Source organism: Bubalus kerabau, chromosome 5, assembly GCF_029407905.1.
Source record: "Bubalus kerabau isolate K-KA32 ecotype Philippines breed swamp buffalo chromosome 5, PCC_UOA_SB_1v2, whole genome shotgun sequence".
NCBI classification, from domain to species: Eukaryota; Metazoa; Chordata; class Mammalia; order Artiodactyla; family Bovidae; genus Bubalus; species Bubalus kerabau.
Genome location: NC_073628.1, coordinates 67,077,928 through 67,098,103, shown reverse-complemented (window position 1 = coordinate 67,098,103; position 20,176 = coordinate 67,077,928). Strand labels below are relative to the sequence as shown.

The window sequence follows — 20,176 nt, the reverse complement described above, 5'->3', positions numbered from 1 at the left end:
AAACTAGGAATAAAACCACTATGTGACCCAGCAATCCCACTCCTAGGCATGTACACCGAGGAAACCAAAATCGAAAAAGACACATGTATCCCATTTTCATTGCAGAACTATTTACAATAGCTAGAACATGGAAGCCACCTAGATGTCCATTGACAGATCAATGGATAAAGAAGCTCTACATTTACACAATGGAATATTAATCGGCCATAAAAAGGAATGCCTTTGAGTCAGTTCCAATAAGGTGGATGAACCCACAACCTATTATACAAAATGAAGTAAGTCAGAAAGAGAAGGGTAAATATCCTATTCTAGTGCATATATACAGAATCTACAAAAATGGTACTGAAGAATTTATTTACAGGGCAGCAATGGAGAAACAGACATAGAGACTTATGGACATGGAGAGAGGGAAGGAGAGGGTGAAATGTATGGAAAGAGTAATGTGAAAACTTACATTACCATGTGTAAAATAGATAGCCAATGGTAATTTGCTGTATGGCTCAGAAAACTCAAACAGGGGCTCTGCATCAACCTAGAGGGGTGGGATGGGGAGAGAGGTGGGAGGGAGGTTCAAAAGGGAGGGGATATATGTACACCTAGATAATCACGATGGTGTGATCACTCACCTAGAGCCAGATATCCTGGAATGTGAAGTCAAGTGGGCCTTAGAAAGCATCACTCTGAACAAAGCTAGTGGAGGTGATGGAATTCCAGTTGAGCTATTTCAAATCCTGAAAGATGATGCTGTGAAAGTGCTGCACTCAATATGCCAGCAAATTTGGAAAACTCAGCAGTGGCCACAGGACTGGAAAAGGTCAGTTTTCATTCCAATCCCAAAGAAAGGCAATGCCAAAGAATGCTCAAACTACCACACAATTGCACTTATCTCACACACTAGTAAAGTAATGCTCAAAATTCTCCAAGCCAGGCTTCAGCAATACATGAACCATGAACTTGCAGATGTTCAAGATCATTTTAGAAAAGGCAGAGGAACCAGAGATCAAATTGGCAACATCCGCTGCATCATCAAAAAAGCAAGAGAGTTCCAGAAAAACATCTATTGCTGCTTTATTGACTATGCCAAAGCCTTTGACTGTGTGGATCACTATAAACTGTGGAAAATTCTGAAAGAAATAGGAATACCAGACCACCTGACCTGCCTCTTGAGAAACCTATATGCAGGTCAGGAAGCAACAGTTAGAACTGGACATGGAACAACAGACTGGTTCCAAATAGGAAAAGGAGTACGTCAAGGCTGTATATTGTACCCTGATTATTTAACTTCTATGCAGAGTACATCATGAGAAACGCTGGGCTGGAAGAAGCACAAGCTGGAAACAAGATTGCCGGGAGAAATATCAATAACCTCAGATATGCAGTTGACACCACCCCTATGGCAGAGTGTGAAGAGGAACTAAAAAGCCTCTTGATGAAAGTGAAAGAGGAGAGTGAAAAAGTTGGCTTAAAGCTCAACATTCAGAAAACTAAGATCACGGCATCTGGTCCCATCACTTCGTGGCAAATAGATGGGGAAACAGTGGAAACAGTGTCAGACTTTTTTTGGGGGGGGCTCCAAAATCACTGCAGATGGTGATTGCAGCCATGAAATTATTATGACCAACCTAGAAAGCATATTCAAAGACAGAGACATTACTTTGCCAACAAAGGTCTGTCTAGTCGAGGCTATGGTTTTTACAGTAGTCATATGTGGATGTGAGAGTTGGACTGTGAAGAAAACTGAGTGCCAAAGAATTGATGCTTTTGAACTGTGGTGTTGGAGAAGACTCTTGAGAGTCCCTTGGATTGCAAGGAGATTCAACCAGTCCATTCTAAAGGAGATCAGACCTGGGTGTTCATTGGAAGGAATGATGCTAAAGCTGAAACTCCAGTACTTTGGCCACCTCATGGGAAGAGTTGACTCATTGGAAAAGACTCTGATGCTGGGAGGGATTGGGGACAGGAGAAGAAAGGGATGACAGAGGATGAGATGGCTGGATGGCATCACCATCTCGATGGACATGAGTCTGAGTGAACTCCGGGAATTGGTGATGGACTGGGAGACCTGGCATGCTGCAATTCATGGGGTAGCAAAGAGTCGGACATGACTGGGCAACTGAACTGAACTGAACTAATGGCTGATTCATGTTGAGGTTTGACAGAAAACAACAATATTCTGTAAAGCAATTATCCTTCAGCAAAAAGATAAATAAATTTTAAAAAATTAAATGGAACTTCCCTAATCAAAGGCACACAGCAATGCACCAATAACTTATAAAAGACTCAAAACTTGCAGCTGCTATAATTAATATCATTGCCTTTTCAGTTTATATTACAGTTTTCAGGTTCATACTAGGTGTTTCACAAATAATTAAGAGATAGATGAAGGAAGTTATTTTTAATGAGTAACACTTTCAGTTGTCTGGCATATGGATGATCCCCTTTTGGTTTCAATATAAAAAAGTTTATTATACTTGAGATTTATTAATAAGAAAAGTAATAGCCATTTCCTCCTAAAATTATCACAGTCATTTATCAACTGGCTTTAAGAATAATCCAGTATTTAAAAACTGATTAGTCCATGCTTACATGTGACATATGGATAGAATAAAATGCAAAAAAAGCCTTTCCCTTCACTGAGGTATCTTTATCTTATCTTTATTCATAAACCCAATAAAACATATTCTTAGTTGCCTCTCTCCAATCTAGATCTGACCTGGGACAGACCATTCTGTTGTAAGGCATTTTATTTGCTAACTTTGCTTTAATTTCCATTTAAATAGTAACAGAGGAGTGGTTAGGAACAAAAGGGGAAGAAGCAGTATCTGCACCAGGAACACAGCAATACTACCCAGTGACAGGCTTTGCAAAATCTGAGTGCACTTTTCCACGTAACCACTTTTGCTTTCTTAGAGTTACCTGAACATGTTCTCACAATCATTTTGCTGTCTTTCCTGATAGCTAGTCAAGGGATTCTCCTTGGAAATCTATTTTATAGCAGTCACCAAGCAAATAAGAAATTTCAGAAATCTATTAAAAATGCAAAGAATGTAGATAATTATGAGAGATAAATTAAGAGAGTACATATATTTAGTATTCAATCCAGTAAAAAGTGGATGTTAATTGGAGGACAAAAGGGCAAGCATTTAGAAATTTGAAAGAGGAAGGAAGTATGGGTGGTAAGCAGTGGTTTTTGGTTACATTAAAAATTCATCAAGGGGAATTTTCAATATTTTTTTTTAAAGTTCTGGCCAAAAGCTGGGGCATGACTAAGTAATTGTCTAAAGTTTGGGTCAAGCCAATTGGTCTACAGATGGTTGTGTATGTTGCGGTTTTGCTTTCACACACCTAACGTTGCCAACATTCTGTTGCAGTTTTTATTTAGGGGTTGAAAGGCCTGTTGTGCCTTAGTCTCCCTAGGATCATTAGAGAAGAAGGGGGAAAGGGGACAGAAAGTAAAACCAGAGATTGTGAAACAAAACTATCTTTCTAGTCATGTAAATAGAACAGCAAGAAGTTTTCAAGCTGTTGCCAACCAGCAGCCAAATGATGCTTATTCAGCCTGTTTTCTAAAGTCATCAGCCTGGGGCTCCAGCTTTACCCGAAGTCTTGAAAGGTTGCTGCTGTAATGGTAGTTTTCAAAAATGAAAGGAATGTAATCATCCACAATAATAATGACTCAAACTGCTTTTTCAGACATTCAGGTACTGAGCTGCAGAGAGAGAAAGGAATTGTGGAAAGGAAAATCAAATCAGAACACACTAAAGAATCACAGACCCCTATAAATGCTAATGGGTCACCAAGCCAGGGTAGAACCCACACATTTGACCCCCCCTGTGTTCACTTTGACAGCTATTTTTGGCTTAAAAATAATTAAAACAGAGGTAAATCATTAACTTTATTCTGAAATATACATATTTTTAGGTATCTGGGGAAAATCTATCAAAATGCTTTAAGGAATCATTATCCACTTATATGTCCCTGCTACATTCTGACCAAATCACACTACTCAGCAAGAGAAATAAATCTTGAAAATCAAACACTAACTGTGCCAGAAAAGTAAGAAAAAGAGTAGTTCAATATCACCGACATTGATTGTTCTTCCTTCTTTTCAGCGACTAGAATTTGTTGACTTATCCAGGAAGCGCTTAAGCACTAAGGCCTCCTAAGACAGTTGTGCTTGACTAGGAATTATCTTTCTAGCATCTAAATCACTGGACAAGCTCTGGGTTGTATGTCAGTCCTGGGATGCCTTCACAAATTCTTATGGAGACTGACCTTTGCCTGTCTTCCTAGTTTTTTCAGTAAAGTTTAGCCACTAACATCTGGTGTTCAGGATCAATTTACTGAGGGAAAGAAACGGCAGACTCCCCCCTTATCCCAGTGCAAACACCAATGGAAGGAGCCATGGAGTAGAAGAGACCCACATGGCTCCTCCATTATGGTAGTGGTTGGAGAGATCCCATACCTAAGAGGGAATGTCTGTAGGTTGTGTCACTTCTGGCTACTGATATCTCACGTTAAGTTTCTGGATTGCTAACATAATCAAACTGTTGCTTTCAACATTAAAAAAGTGCTTCATGCCAAAGAGGACAAGTTCCAGATATAGGAGAAATACATGGTGATATATAACACATGATTTGAAGACTGCATTCCTTTCCTGTGGCTGCTGTAACAAATTATGGCAACTTTAGGGACTTAAAACAACACAAATGTATTATCTTGTAGTTTTGTAGGTCAGGAGTGTAGCATGAACCTCACTAGAAAACAATCGAGGTGTCAGCACACTTTTGTTATTTTCCGAAGGTCTAGCTGAGAATCCCTTTCCTACTCACGTGGGTTCCTGACAGAACTCAGGTCTTTGAAATCTTGGACCAATGTCTCCTTAATGACCCTGCTCTAAATTAAGGTCATCTTTACCTTCTGGGAGCCATCACATTCTTTGGCTTGGGAGCATCTTCTTCCATCTTCAAGGGCAGTAGCAGTGCTCCTTATATTGTACCTCCCTGGTCCATTTCTCTGCCCCTCTCTTCCACTTTTAAGGATTGAATGATTAGGTTGGGTCTGCCTGGATAATTCATGATAATTCCCCCCTCTCAAGGTCCTTAATCTTAATCAATTAGCAAAGCATTTTCTCCACAGTAAGGTAACATATTCACAGGTTCTGAGAATTAGGGCATGGACTTCTTTGGAGGACCGTCGCTCTACCTCTGACAGAAAATGTAGCTTTCTTGAGAAAGTTACACTTCTACAATACATTTGTTTGAAAAGTGAGATCTGGGACAATTGTATTTATATGAATATCAGTTTCCTCAGCTATGTAAATGAACGTAGGATATATTCCAGACATCTGTTGTAAATACTAAATGTAGTCATGCATATAAACAGCACTCAGCCCTCAAAACCTCTAAACATGTTATAAATGCAAACCCTTTTAGTTATCGCCATAATTCTACCATATCCATTTTTCTTGCTTCACTCTGTATGGAACTTATATTACAAATAACCACGGATCATGAAGAATAGTTCTAGAGACCAATGAATAGAAGAAATGAATATAAGTTGAGAATGAACTGAGTAGACAAAGAAAGCTATCATTTACTTCACAATTTTTTAGCCTTAATGCTAGAATATATGCTTCTCCCTCTTTAAATTGCTGAATTTGACTATAATGTTTTGTTCAGAATCTTTATGACTATGATCATTGGTCTATAATTTTCTTTTCCTTTCTTAATTTTTATTTCTGGGGTGGTATTCATGTTATAATTTTAAGTTTTGGTATTAAAAGTTATTCTCTCCTCTTAAAATAAGAAGGAAATTATTCATCCCTCCACTGTTTTCTGGAAGATTATAATATTTTTTTTCTTACATTGGTGATGAAATTCACCAAATCTGGGCCCAAAGATTGTTTTTGAGGGGGAGGGGAGAGATCTTTATTATAAAGATCTATTTATTAATTGGAGCTGCAGATTTTCCACTTCACTGTCAGTTTGGATAGGTATTTTTAAAATAATATTCCCATTTTAAATTACATTTATTGACATAAAATCATTCATAATAATTACTGTCTTTGTAATATCTCTAAGATTCTGTGATAATACCACTTATTTGCTTCCTACTATTAAACAGCCTCACTTGGGGTTCTGTTTTGAAAGAACTTTCAGCATTGTAAATTTTCTCTGTGCTTTGTTTTCTTTTATATAGACTTCTGCTATGTTTTTATGAATTTTTCCTTCTACTTATGGAGGTCTTAATCTGCTCTTGGTTTTCAAGCTTCTTAAAGTAGAAACTTGGACCATATTTTGTTAGTAAAGTACAGCATTTCATGCAGTAAATTTCCCTATAAATACAGTTTAAACTGTATTCCACAAATTTTGATGTGCTGTATTTTTATAATAATTCAATAGTTTCTAATTTCTCTTGTGATTTCTTCTTTGACCTATAAATTATTTACATGTATCATTTTATTCCAAATATTTGGGGACTTTTATAGTTATGTTACTAGTTAATTTTGATTAAAACCCTTATGGGCAAAGGACATACTTTGTAAGATATCAATTTTTTGAAGTTTATTTAAATTCATTTTATATCCTAGCTTGTTTTCCATCTTAGATAATCTTCCTCATTTATTTGAAAAGATGTGTTTGGTACAATGTTGTATAGTTGTCAGGTCAATTTAGTTGATAATGTTCAGGTTTTATATATTCTCATTGACATTCTACTTGTTCTATAAATTTATGGGTGGATAAAAATAAAATCTATATCTCTAATTGTGAAAATTTCCTACTATCCTTAGATTAAATAATTTCTACCTACTTATCTTCTGGGTCTACTGATCTTTTCAGGCAGTCTTTAATCTGTTATCACACCCATCCCATGAATTTTTTCCTTCAAATATTTTCCATTTTAGTTCTATAATTTCCATTTGATTGTTTTCTATATAAGTTTAATTTCTCTGCTGTATTTTGCATCTATCCACTGATTGTGTCTTTTTTAAACTTTACATTCTTCAACATATTAATAATAGCTTTTATAACATCCTAAGTTCAATATCCAAATTTGAGATACCTTGTGGTCAATTTCTCTTGACTATTTTTGTTATTGATAATAGGCCACATTAGATATTACTTGCATTCCTAATAAATATTTATTGCATATGAGCAAGGAGGAAGGTATAGAAGTCTAGATTATGCTGTTAGATTATTTTTCTGATTAAATCACTGGTGGGTCCCCTTGATTATTTCTGATCAGATTGATCTTTAGAACCAATCTCTTTCCAGTGTATATTAGTTTGAGGACAAAGACTTTGCCTTTAGGCAAAGTATTTAGACAAAAACATGACCCTTGTGGGGTGTCTCCATTATGGCTGGGTCAGAATTCTAGCCTCCCATACCTACACAAATTCCTGATCTTCATTCACCTCTCAGCCACTACACTCTTCTGGGCTTCACAGAGTTTACCCTGCCCACGCACAGCATGACCCTCAGCCAAGAATGGGCAGAGAACCTGCATGTAGACGTCCAGGAACCCTTTGCAGATCTCTCTTTTTTTTTTTTCCCTTACTACCTTGACCGACCCATAAATTCCAAACATATTATGATCCCCAAACTCATTTCTGCCTCCTCAACAAGATTTTTAATTTTGTTGAGCTCCATCTGTATCCATTCCAGCCTTATATGTACTCTCAGGTAAAAAGGCAGAGCAAACCTAGGGATCACTTCATATGTTTCTCTTCTCATACTGCTCCCAGGCCTTGTTGCCAGTTATACTCTGTGAAAATGACCGTTTTGATATTTTGTCTAGTTTTATTGCTCAGTTCAGTTCAGTTCAGTCACTCAGTTGTGTCCGACTCTTTGCAACCCCATGGACTGCAGCATGCCAGGCCTCCCTGTCCATCACCAACTCCCGGAGTTTACTCAAACTCATGTCCATTGAGTCGGGGATGCCATCCACAAGTTTTATGGTTATATGCTGTCAAAAGGCAAATTTGATTCTTTTTACTCTATTATGGCCCTCTTCTTTTTTATAGTTTGAATGCAATATCTCTTTCTATTTAAGGTGAGACTCTAGTTTAAAAATCAAAGCAAGGATTTTGTCTACTGGGTACTGAAACAGGAGGGAAGGGGGCAGTGCACAACTTTTGAAAGAACGACCAAGCCTGAGGACACCACGAAAACCAATAAGAATCAAATGCATCCAAGATGGCAGACAAGTCAACTTCAACTAGACCTTGATCCTCAATCAGCAAGCTAAATGACACAGCCAGAGGCACCATGACAGTTCCAAGGCACCAACAAAAGACCAAAAAGTGCCAGTGACCCAACTCCTGAAAATCTCCACCCCTTCCCTAAAAGAGTTGGAATAACCCACCCACTCATTCTGTTCAGTTCAGTTCAGTCACTCAATCATGTCCAATTCTTTGAGACCCCATAGACTGCAGCATGCCAGGCTTCCCTGACCATCACCAACTCCCTGAGCTTGCTCAAATTCATATCCAGTGAGTTGGTGATGCCATCTAACCATCTCATCCTCTGTTGTCCCCTTCTCCTCCTGCCTTCAATCTTTACCAGTATCAGGGTCTTTTCTAATGAGTCAGTTCTCCACATCCCACTCACTATCCTATGAAATTAGCCAGCCCATAAAAGCTAACCACACCACATTTCACAGGCTCACTCACCCTCTGTGATGGCCCATGCTGTCTGTGGAGTGTGTTTCTGAACAAATCCACTTCTTACCTATCACTGTGATAAGACAACAAGAACCCAAGTTTCATTACTGTGAGTTTTGGCTGGGTTGAGTCCCAGCTATGTGAGTTAGAGTCCCAAGCAGGGTTTTGGTCCAGTTCAAATCCTGGCACATGCGTTCAAGTCCCAATATGATGAAACATTTTCAGCACTACTGGATCTCTAAAACCTAGATCAGTGTCCAGGAAATACTTAGCATTCAATAAATTTTTTTTTCTCAATAAATTAATGAGTTGCTTGGAGGGAAATTTGGGATGAAAACAAATTTATTTAATAAAATAGTTGACAAAAAAATTGAGAATATGCTTATAACCCACAGTGATATCCAAAATGGAGCTGTGTACCTCTGTGAAGGCTTGTCAACTTATCTGAAGCCACACAGGCTGGCATTTTCCACAAAAATCTAACCTTGCAGACTTGAATATTAGCATGTTAAGAAGGACCCAACACTCAGTAGAGGCTCACTTTGGCAAAACTCATGAGGCTGAGGTCCAACTTAATAATATAGATTCAGAAATAAAACTGTCACTGGTAGCCACTTCTCTTCTGTGCACTCAAGAAAGGAGCCAAACCATAATAAGATTTTTGCTTGACAAGCTTGAAATTAGAACATTAATTAATTGTTTAAAGGCATCATGCTAAAATAAGGATTGACTTCTTAAATGAATAGTATATTGTTAATTTCATATTTTGGGTGTCCATATTTATAATTGGACAAGATTCTTTGTGTTTTTGTTGTTGTTGTTGTTGTTTATTGCTACTTAATGTTTTCTGGCTCTGACAATTTCTTTTAAAAGTATTCTATTTCATTAAATAAACAAAAACATACCCTAGAACTTTTGTATTTTTAATGAAATTTTGTACTTTTCCTTTGTATTCAATTATTTCTTATTTCTTTTAGTAAGTAAAAATTGAGTGTTTTCTTCATGCTGGGGATTTTTTTTTTTTTTTTTTTTTGGCAAATAAGACAAGGATTTTCCTCTCACAAATCTCATAATATAGAATGAGAAACAAAAATAAGCAAGCAACTGCAGTACAATATTTGTTACCCAGTGTACTAGGAAGTCATATATGAAGGACACCCAACCTACCCTTGAGAGACTGGTGAAATCTTTCCAGATTTAAACTTCAATGGCTGATACAGACTAACCTGATGAAATCTGATTTGTAAAATTGGAGTAGGAAGGGAAAATGTTTCCAATAGAAGGTAAAGACATGTGGGAACATGGCACATGAGTGGAACTCTAAGTTATTTCACTATGCTTGGAGCTTAAAGTGTGAAAAAGATAGTGGAAAGAGATTAAGGCATTTCTGGGAAATTTTAAACAGTGAAGAAACATATTTAAACTTGTGCTCTAGAAAGATATTACTGACTAGAATGTGGATAATAAACTAGGAAAGTGGAGGGTTGGGAGAGAAGGAAGCAAGAGAAGACTGGAGACAGAATCATCAATTATTGACAGAAGGTAGTTAAAATTAGCTATGTAAAAGATGATCCTGATCTGAATAAAGGTAATTCCAGATTGCATTAAAATGAAAAGACAGGTGGACTCTCCTGGTGGTCCAATGGCTGAGAGCCTGTGCCCCCAATGCAGGGGGCATGGGTTTATTCCCTGGTCAGGGAACTAGATCCCACATACAGCAACGAAGAGTTCTCACATTCAACTAAAGATTTCACATGTCACAACTAAGACCCAGCACAGCCAAATAAAGTAAATAATTAAATATTTTAAAAGAGAGATGTACGATATATGAAGGAGATAAGCTGACAAGATATGACTATCAATTGGGTTGAGAAGAAAAAATGGGGATCTGTGGGGATATCAAGGTTGTGGGTTATGATGTTGAGTTGATGGTGTCATTAAATGGAAACATTCTGGGAAGCTTTGGGGTGAAGATAATGAATTCAGCTGTGATGTGATTATTTTGGTGCGAAATTCAGTGGAGGTGTTTACCAGGTAATATAAGCTTGGAGCTCAGGAAAGAGATCTGAGCTAGAGATGATTTCTGAAAGTCATCAGCATATTCATTGTTTTGAAGTGTTGAAATAATTGTCCTGGAAATAGAGTTAAAGGGAAGAATGAAGAAGGATAAATTGAGAAGTATTCAGAAAAGCAAATGTTGTTGTTCAGTCACTAAGTCACGTCCGACTCTGCAACACCATGGACTGAAGCACACCGGGCTTCCCTGTCCTTCACTCTCTCCCAGAGTTTGATCAAACTCATGTCTATTGAGTTAAGGATGCCATCCAACCATCTCATTCTCTGTCATTCTCTTCTCCTCCTGCCCTCAGTCTTTCTCAGCCTCAGGGTCTTTTCCAAAGAGTCAGCTCTTTGCATCAGGTGGCTAAGGTATTGGAGCTTCAGCTTCAGCATCAGTCCTTCTGGTGAATATTCAGGGTTGATTTCCTTTAGGATCATGACTCATGTAGCTCATGACTGGTTTGATCTCCTTGCTGTCCAAAGGACTCTGAAGAAAAGCAAGAGTCAGAGGAAAAAGAAACTCAAAAGTGTAAGTGCCATAGAAAAATTATAAACATATCTTTGTCTGCTGACATAGAGAGATGAAGTAATCTATGGATTGGAAAGAAACTTTTCCACTGAATATAACAGTAAGTCATTTTGGTAAAAATTATTTAAGTCAAGTGTTGAATAGAAACCACACTTTAGTGTCTAGGAAAGTAAATGAGTGGAGGAGATTAAGAGACCAACTATATAAAGCTTCCTCAAGAGACTTTGTATTTGCAAGGGGAAAGATATAGATCAGTAGCTGGAGAAAAGCTGAGGTTAAGAGAAAAATTTCTTTTAATGATTTCATATAATGAGATTAAAATTCTTATTTTGATCTAATTAAATTTAACTAAAAAAAAACTTTATTGTTTTCCAAGATTATTTGTAACACCTTATCTTGCCTGTAGGTGCCAGCAATATGCATAAAATACAGAAGAAGGTAAGAGGGAAAGGAGTTTCAGGGAAAATGTTATAAGAGGAAGATACAGAAGAATAGACTAAGAAAAAGGAAATAGAAATGGATAGAGGGGACAAAAGGAGAAGACTGTAAAGAATCCCTGTGAACATCACATTTAACCAGGGAACAAACAATGTTAAGCCAGAGCAGACAATTACATTAAAGTGATTGGATGGTATAAACTAGGAGGTATGCTGTCCTAGAATCCTAGGAAGAAGAATATTTCAAAAAGGAGGATACTGTTATTATCAAATGCTGCCAAGTGAGAAATCCAGACAGAGCTCATGCCTTGTGCAATTACCTTTTGTAATAACTCACCTGTAAGAGCAGAAAGAGAAATAAGCCACAACCACATGAGAGTTGGATCACTAAATAGTCTGAGCACTGAAAAATTGATGCTTTCAAATTGTGGTGCTGGAGAAGACACTTGAGAGTCCCTTGGACAGCAAGGAGATCAAATCAGTCAATCCTAAAGAAAATCAACCCTAAATATTCACAGGAAGGACTGATGCTGAAGCTCCAATACTTTGGCTACCTGAAGTGAAGAGCTGACTCATTGGAAGAGACCTTGATGCTGGGAAAGATTGCAGGTAGGAGGAGAAGGGACGACAGGGGATGAGACAGTTGGATAGCATCATTGACTCAACAGACACGAGTTTGAGCAAACTCAGGGAGATGGAAAAGGACAGGGAAGCCTGGCAAGTGGTAGCCCACGGGGTTGCAAAGAGACAGACATGACTTAGTGACTGAATGGGTAGAGAACAAACCTAGAGAAAGATCGCTAAGAATCATTTGTATCCAACTCAAATGTGAATTTCACTGAGAGAATTTATCTGAAAAATCTAAAAGGAACATTTTTACCTTTTATTAATGCTCCTTCAATGAATGCCCTCTTCTCTGTTTCAATACCATATGACTGAACAGCTTCACTTCTCTTATCCCAGAGAAATAAAATCTTATATGTCTATATTAAAAGATGTGTACATATATGTTTACAGCAACCTTATTGATAATAGCTTCCTAAAACCTTCAATGAAAAGTGGAAGTGAAAGTGACAGTCACTCAGTCGTGTCCGACTCTTTGTGACCACATGGACTGTATAGCCTGCCAAGCTCCTCTGTCCATTGAATTCTCCAGGCAAGAATATTGGAGTGTGTAGTCATTCCTTTCTCTAGGGGATCTTTCCAATCCAGGGATATAACCCAGGTCTCCTGCACTGCAGGCAGATTCTTTACTATCTGAGCCATCAGGAAAGCCTTTAATAGTTCAGTGGTAATGAACAATTCTACATCATGGAATACAACACAGCAATGAAAAGTTGGAAATTATTGATATATTGATGTATCTCCAGAGAGTCATGGTAGATGAAAAAAGCCACCCCAAGCAATATATACTACATGTTTCATATTTGTGAATTGACCAAATTATTATAATGGAGAACAGATTACTGATTCCTAAAGTTTAAGGAGGGGTTGGATATGGGGAAAATGTAACTATAACAGTAAAGAAGCAACATGAGATATCCTTGCAATCATGGAAATATTCTGTATCTTAACTATACCAGTATCATTATCCTATTTGTTATATTTTACTACAGTTTTATAAAATGTATATTGGTAGAAACTGGGTAAAGGGTACATGGGCTCTTTTATCTCCTATGACTACATGTAAATGTATAATTTTTTCAACGAAGTTAAATGTAAAAAATACCTGTAAGTCAAAAAGACTAGAATATTATAAAAAATTGAAAGAGAACTAGTTTTAAAGTCAGCTGTCTTAATGTTGAATTCTGAGTCTGCCACAGCTTTAGCTATGAAATTTTATTTAATTGAGCTTTACAAATATTTTAATCAGCAAGATCATCAATACCGTCATCACAATCAAAACTCATATTTACTATGTGCCAGTTTCTGTTTTAACCATACTTTGTATATTTTGTCACATTTAATTCTCTAAACAGCTCTATCAGGTAGATGCTATCATTATCTTCATTTTAATACTGAGAAACCAAGGTACAGAAAGAAAAACCAATTCATGCAACACCCATAAGTTAAGAAAGTTGCTCAGTCATATCCAACTCTTTGCAACCCCATGGATTGTAGTCCATGGGATTCTCCAGGCCAGAATACTGGAGTGGGTAGCCTTTTACTTCTCCAGGGGATCATCCCAACCCAGGGATCGAACCCAGGTCTCCCGCATTGCAGGTGGATTCTTTACCAGCTGAGCCACAAGACAACATCACATAGTCACTAGCTGAACAAGAACTTGAACCCTAGCAGTCTTCCGTAAGACTTGATACTTGCCCCTAACATTTATGGGGCGCAGGACAAAAGTGAAAATGGAGGTCCAATACTATATTTCTAGATTCTTAACCATTATAGATCAGGCTAATAAACCTTTAAAAGAAGATATTCTATCCTTCTGTTTTGATACTTGGCAGATTAAGTTTGATTTTAAAATTCTCATACTCTTCCCAGTTCTACCAAATAGCATGCCCTGCCTTCTTCCACTTTCCACCCATGGTTTGGTGCCACACTGTCAGATGCCTCCTATCACATTTGGGTGAACACCCCAACATGCAAATTCAAGTCCTCCCCACATTCAAGCCTTGGAGTGTGCATTCCACTGGATCAGGTGCCTTTTGTGGATGAACTTGGCAAAGAGATCTATGTAAATCCTGGAAACACAAAGTCTTTTTACAGATAATTCTAAGGCCCTGAATTTAAGAAGCATAGTGCAGAAGTTGTGATGGTCTCCAGCTGGAATGGCTCCTTGGCTATGTAGACTAACCCTACCACACACAGCCCAGGGAGAGGTATGGCTGAGAGAGTCAGCATGTGTGCGTGCTCAGTCATGTCCAAGTCTTTGCAAGCCCATGGGCCGTAGCCCACCAAACTCCTCTGTCCATGGGATCCCCAGGCAAGAATACTGGAGTGTATGGTCATTTCCTCCTCCAGGGAATTTTCCCTATCCAGGGATTCAACCCATATCTCCTACATTGGCAGGTCAATTCTTTACCACTGAGCCACCAGGGAAGCCCAAAAGTCCCTGTTTCTCATGTCTAAATATACTACTGGTCTTATTTCAACAGAAATGGTACTTCTTTTTCATAGTTGTAAAGAAATCAGCTAATTGATACATGGTCTATCATTTGAAAAGACTCTGATGCTGGGAAAGATTGAGGGCAGGAGGAAAAGGGGGCAACAGAGGATGAGATAGTTGGATGGCATCATTGACTCAATGGACATGAGTTTGAGCAAACTCTGGGAGATAGTGAAGGACAGGGAAGCCTGGCATGCTGCTGTCCATGGGGTCTCAAACAGTCAGTCATGACTGAACAACTGAACAACAACTCTCATATATACTGTACAAGATATGTGTAATGAAGGAAGTGAAAGTGTTAGTCATTCAGTCTTATCCTACTCTTTGTGACCCTGTAGATCCTACAGGTTTCTCTATCCATGGAATTCTCCAGGCAAGAATATTAGAGTGGGTAGCCATTCCCTTCTCCAGGGGATCTTCCTGACCCAGGGATCAAACCCAGGTCTTCTGCATTGCAGAAATATTCTTTGAGCCACCAGGGAAGACCAAGATGTATGCTACTGCCCTGAATCAGAGAGAAGACAGCACACCTCTTCTGCTAACATTCATGGTTAAACTTTAATATAAAGTAATATGTTTTCTCAAAATGAATATCTTATAGTTAAAATATGTCACGTCTTTTCTTGGTAGATGGACTGGAGACTTTTACCAGATTTCTTAAAACTGAATTCAGTGAGGAAAACATTGAATTTTGGATAGCCTGTGAAGATTTCAAGAAAAGCAAAGACCCTCAACAAATAATTCGTAAAGCAAAAGCAATATATGAGAAATTTATACAGAATGATGCTCCACAAGAGGTAAAGATGATTGTAAAACTGTACATTTGTTTGAAAATTTTTTTTAGAAAATATGACTTCATCAAATCAGTATTGCTGTACATTCTACCAAAAAGGTCAGAATTTTGTTGAAACAAAAATGGTGTCTCTTTATAAGCCTACCTCATTTTATTGCCCTTCACTTTTATTGCATTTTGCAGATACTGTGTTAAATTAAAGGTTTGTGACAGCCCTGCCTTGAGCAAATCTATCAGTGCCATTTTTCCAACAGTATTGGCTCATCTCCTGTTTCTGTGTCACATTTTGATAATTTTTGCAATATTTCTTGCTTTTGCATCGTTATGCTTATTATGGCAATTTGTGATAAGTGTTCTTTGATATTACTACTACGACTTGCTGAAGGCTCAGATGATGGTTAGCCTTTTTTTAGAAATAAGGCATTTTTAATTAAGGTATGTAGATTGTATTTTCAGTCATAATTCTACTGCACATTTAGACTATCACGTAAACATAACTTTTTTATGCACTGGGAAACCAAAAAATTGTGTGACTTGCTTTACTGAGATATTCTCTTTATTGAGGTAATCTGGAAGGGAACCTGAAACATGTCTGAGATATGCTTGTATATAGGTTTCTATATACAAACAGAATGCATTATAAGACAATTAAAAAATAAAAATAAAGATATTGCCATGGAAGGAAAGGTATAATTGATATTACTCCTTGAGATATTTTTATTCTAGACTGAGTGAATATAATTAATTGCAACATTAAGATTCATTCATTTATAATATTAATCACAGCACAAGTAACCTCTTGTAGAAACTAAACCTCTTGTAGAAACTAAACATTTTTACATGTGGGGAAGATAAGAGAATCAAGAAGCATGTATCATATACCATTTTAATGTTAGCTCACCTACCTGTACAAAGTTTAAGTTGCCCCATAATTATCATCCCCACACCTTAAGATAAATGAAAAGAAAATTTCATAATAGAAAGATAAGCTAAACCTAATGTGGTAATGAATTCAATTGAAAAAGCAATTGTGATTTTTTTCTTTTTTTGCAAGCTCAAATGAGGTAACTGTATGAGGTAACTGTATGAAAGAATTACTAAAATAGCTAATAAACTAGCAAGTATTACTTGATTATCCTTGAATATGAATTAGAGGTTCTATATTTCTAGTATGTGCTCAATAAATAGAGTCTTTGCACTAAAGGATAGAACTTGTAGTCTGTCACTGCTAAGATTTCTGTTTGACTATAAATTGATAATGTCCACAAAGTAGCATTGCCTGTGTAGATATCATTTTGCATGAAACAACACTTATTTTCCTAGTTTCAGTGTGTTTCAATCTGTTTTGTGTTTCAATGTATTATCCTGTTTTCCCCAAGGCAAGACTTATACACAGGTAAACAAAAGCAGGGCTTCCCAGGTGGCGCAGCGGTAAAGAATCCGCTGCCAATGCAGGAGATGCAAGACACTCAAGTTTGATCCCTGGGTTGGGAAGATCCCTTGGAGGAGGAAGTGGCAACCTGCTCCAATATTCTTGCCTGGGAAATCCCATAGGCAGAGGAGCCTGGCGGGCTACAGTCCATGGGGTCTTAAAAGAATGGGACAGGATTGAGTGACTGAGCACGCACACATGCAAACAAAGGCAGCTGGTTATGTACTGTTACCCATCAAGGGAAAGGAAGAAACCTACCTGAAAACTAAAAATTTACCACCAAATATGTAATCAGTGCTTTAATAAAAAACCTTAAAGATTTTATGCCTTTAAAAAATAGGCATTTTCAACACACATATACTTATAGGTGTATAATAAAATGAAAAAAGCATTGAAATATAGCAAAAGCCTCACACTGAAATCCCAAATATGTCCCAAACACACTGTTAACCTTCACGCAAAATAATTTAATTTCTACAAAGTTTAGTTTCCATTTTGAAAATGAGTTGAATCTAATGATCTCTTGGGTATGTACCAGTTCGATGGTCCACGATGCTGCATTAGCAGAAACAGAAAGAACAGGCTCACAGGAAGAGAAGAGCCAGATGAAATGACAGCCCAGAATGAATCACTGGATCCCTAGGCCCACAACAGGAAACTCACCTGGCATCCAAGCGCAGTTTGCCCCCTCTGACCTGGAATCAGTCCTGTACTTTTGTTTCTCAAGGTGTTTACTTAAGGAGACTGACTATAATTACCGTTTTGTTGTTATTATTTTCCAGGTTAACCTTGATTTTCACACCAAAGAAATCATCTCCAAGAGCATCACCCAACCCACCCTCCACAGTTTTGATGTTGCCCAAAGCAGAGTGTATCAGCTCATGGAACAAGACAGTTACATGCGTTTTCTGAAATCTGACATCTATTTAGACTTGACAGAAGGAAGATCACAGAGACCAACAAATCTGAGAAGACGATCGCGTTCATTTACCTACAATGAATTCCAGGATGTAAAGTCAGATGTTGCCATTTGGTTATAAAGAAAATTATTTTTGCTCATTTTATTCGTAAGCTTGTTCGTTTGCTTCTAAGATACAGCATGTTTATGTTGACAAATGGGTACATCTTTTAAAATAAGTGTGTCATTTGAAATGATTTTAAAAATGCAAATCAAAACCGTTATTTGTCTAACAATATATAATGTATCTGCCAAGATATTCTGTAAAAGCTTCCATTTGACTTCATTTCATTCATAGTCAGAAAGCTCCTTAATTAAAAGGCAGTAAGGAAATAAAAACAGTGTTGTACAAGATTGTAAAGTTAAATAAAGGTTAAGCTTTTGCAAAATTGTCAACAGATTGGCCAATTATCTAGTTTGAAATTTTTTCTAGATGCAGACTGTACAATGCTCAGATAGACGTGTATTTGGACACTTTCTATAATGATGAAGGTTCTCTATGCTTGATTATAGAAAGTATAGCAGCAATCCAGTTCTCATAATGAGAGAGGATGACCATTTGTTCTTGGTTTACTAACCCTGGCTCTTGAATAGCAATCTATCACCTCTAGTTATAAACCAGCACCAGAAACTTTTGGGAGGACACAGTCATCTCTACAGAACTTCCAGATCACACGTAACCTAGGTTGATCACTGATAATGTGATCCACATTTGGGCTCCTTCCAAAGTGAGCATAAACTCACCCAGTCACACAGAGCCACCACTGCTGGTCACAGAAACAGGACCAGATGATGCAATGGCTTCAGGGAGGAGCATCTTCTCATCTGTGGGGGGAACTTGCCACTAAAACAGTGGGTAGTCCATCATTTCAATAATGACCAAAAGAGGTTTATCCCCTGAGTGAGCCTTCATTTTTGGAATGAGAAGAAATAAAAAAGCAAGGAGTCCAAGGCCCTGGGAGCTCAGGCATCTGCCACATTGGCTTATATTCAGAAAATGTTCTTCCACTGATCATGTTCTTGTTTCAAATCTCATCTCACTGAATAATTTAATACTATATTATTCAAATAAGATGATGCTAATAGTTATATATTTCTCTTCCTATAAATGTGTTTTGCATGGTCTGTAAATGTTGGTATTTAAAGATGCCATACATTTGGTTTTGGCAAATGTTATTTTAGTTGAACTGTAAAATGTAAATCTGTATATCACCTATGCTGCTGCTGCTGCTAAGTCGCTTCAATCGTGTCCGACTCTGTGCGACCCCATAGACGGCAGCTCACCAGGCTTCCCCGTCCCTGGGATTCTCCAGGCAAGAACACTGGAGTGGGTTGCCATTTCCTTCTCCAATGCATGAAAGTGAAAAGTCAAAGTGAAGTCGCTCAGTCGTGTCCGACGCTAGTGACCCCATGGACTGCAGCCTACCAGGCTCCTCCGTCCATGGGATTCTCCAGGCAAAAGTACTGGAGTGGGGTGCCATTGCCTTCTCTGATATCACCTATAGAAATAAATATTTTTTAATTTCTTCACTTGTCCAGTTAATGTTTATTTGGTCTAAATGCTCTCACTGATTATTGATTATCCTTCCTGTCATCAAATTAGACAAAGGCATATTTTCTTATTTTAGAATGATATTGGAGTAGAAATTATTAATCGAGGTGTTTTGTCACTGATCTTAATGCTAATATCAACTCCCAGTATTGTGAATATGAAAACAAGGTATTATGCATTTCAAAGATCAACTAAGAAAATTATTTTTCTATTTTTTCTTTGGTTGATTGATATTTTCTTTGTTTACAGCAGTCTCTTTTTAAAGAGTTTGATTACTTTATGCATAGAGTTAAGACTGTATACAAGCTTTCTGATCTCTTAAGAAAAAAACCATGGGTTGATGTTAACAGCATTGTTCAGGGACCACAAATAGCTAATATGTAGCTTTTTCATTTGAAATGCCCTTCAGAAGCATCTGATATCACATAAATTATGAAATACTCCATGAGATCCTTCAAAATCATACCAGGACTTTTTAATGAAGCCAAGCCCTGACTTCAAGGAGTGGGTGTATATGGGGGGACAAAGAGCCAAATAAAGGAAACAAAATAAGCAGTTGTAGAAGTCAAGTAAAAAACATGCAGACAGTACTGAATGTTGGCTGATGGAATTGCAGAAATATGTAACAAAA

At 37.5% G+C, this 20,176-nt stretch overlaps 1 protein-coding gene across 1 annotated transcript in view; it reads left to right on the top strand.

The window, feature by feature from the left end:
- The window catches only part of RGS18 (regulator of G protein signaling 18), a 29,134-nt gene extending 9,647 nt beyond the window's left edge, over positions 1 to 19,487 (top strand). Inside the window, 2 exon segments of the mRNA XM_055581845.1 lie at positions 15,441 to 15,607; positions 17,818 to 19,487. Of these exon segments, the coding sequence (XP_055437820.1) occupies positions 15,441 to 15,607; positions 17,818 to 18,075 (425 nt within the window). The 3' untranslated portion in view covers positions 18,076 to 19,487.
- The last annotated feature ends 689 nt before the right edge of the window (positions 19,488 to 20,176 follow it).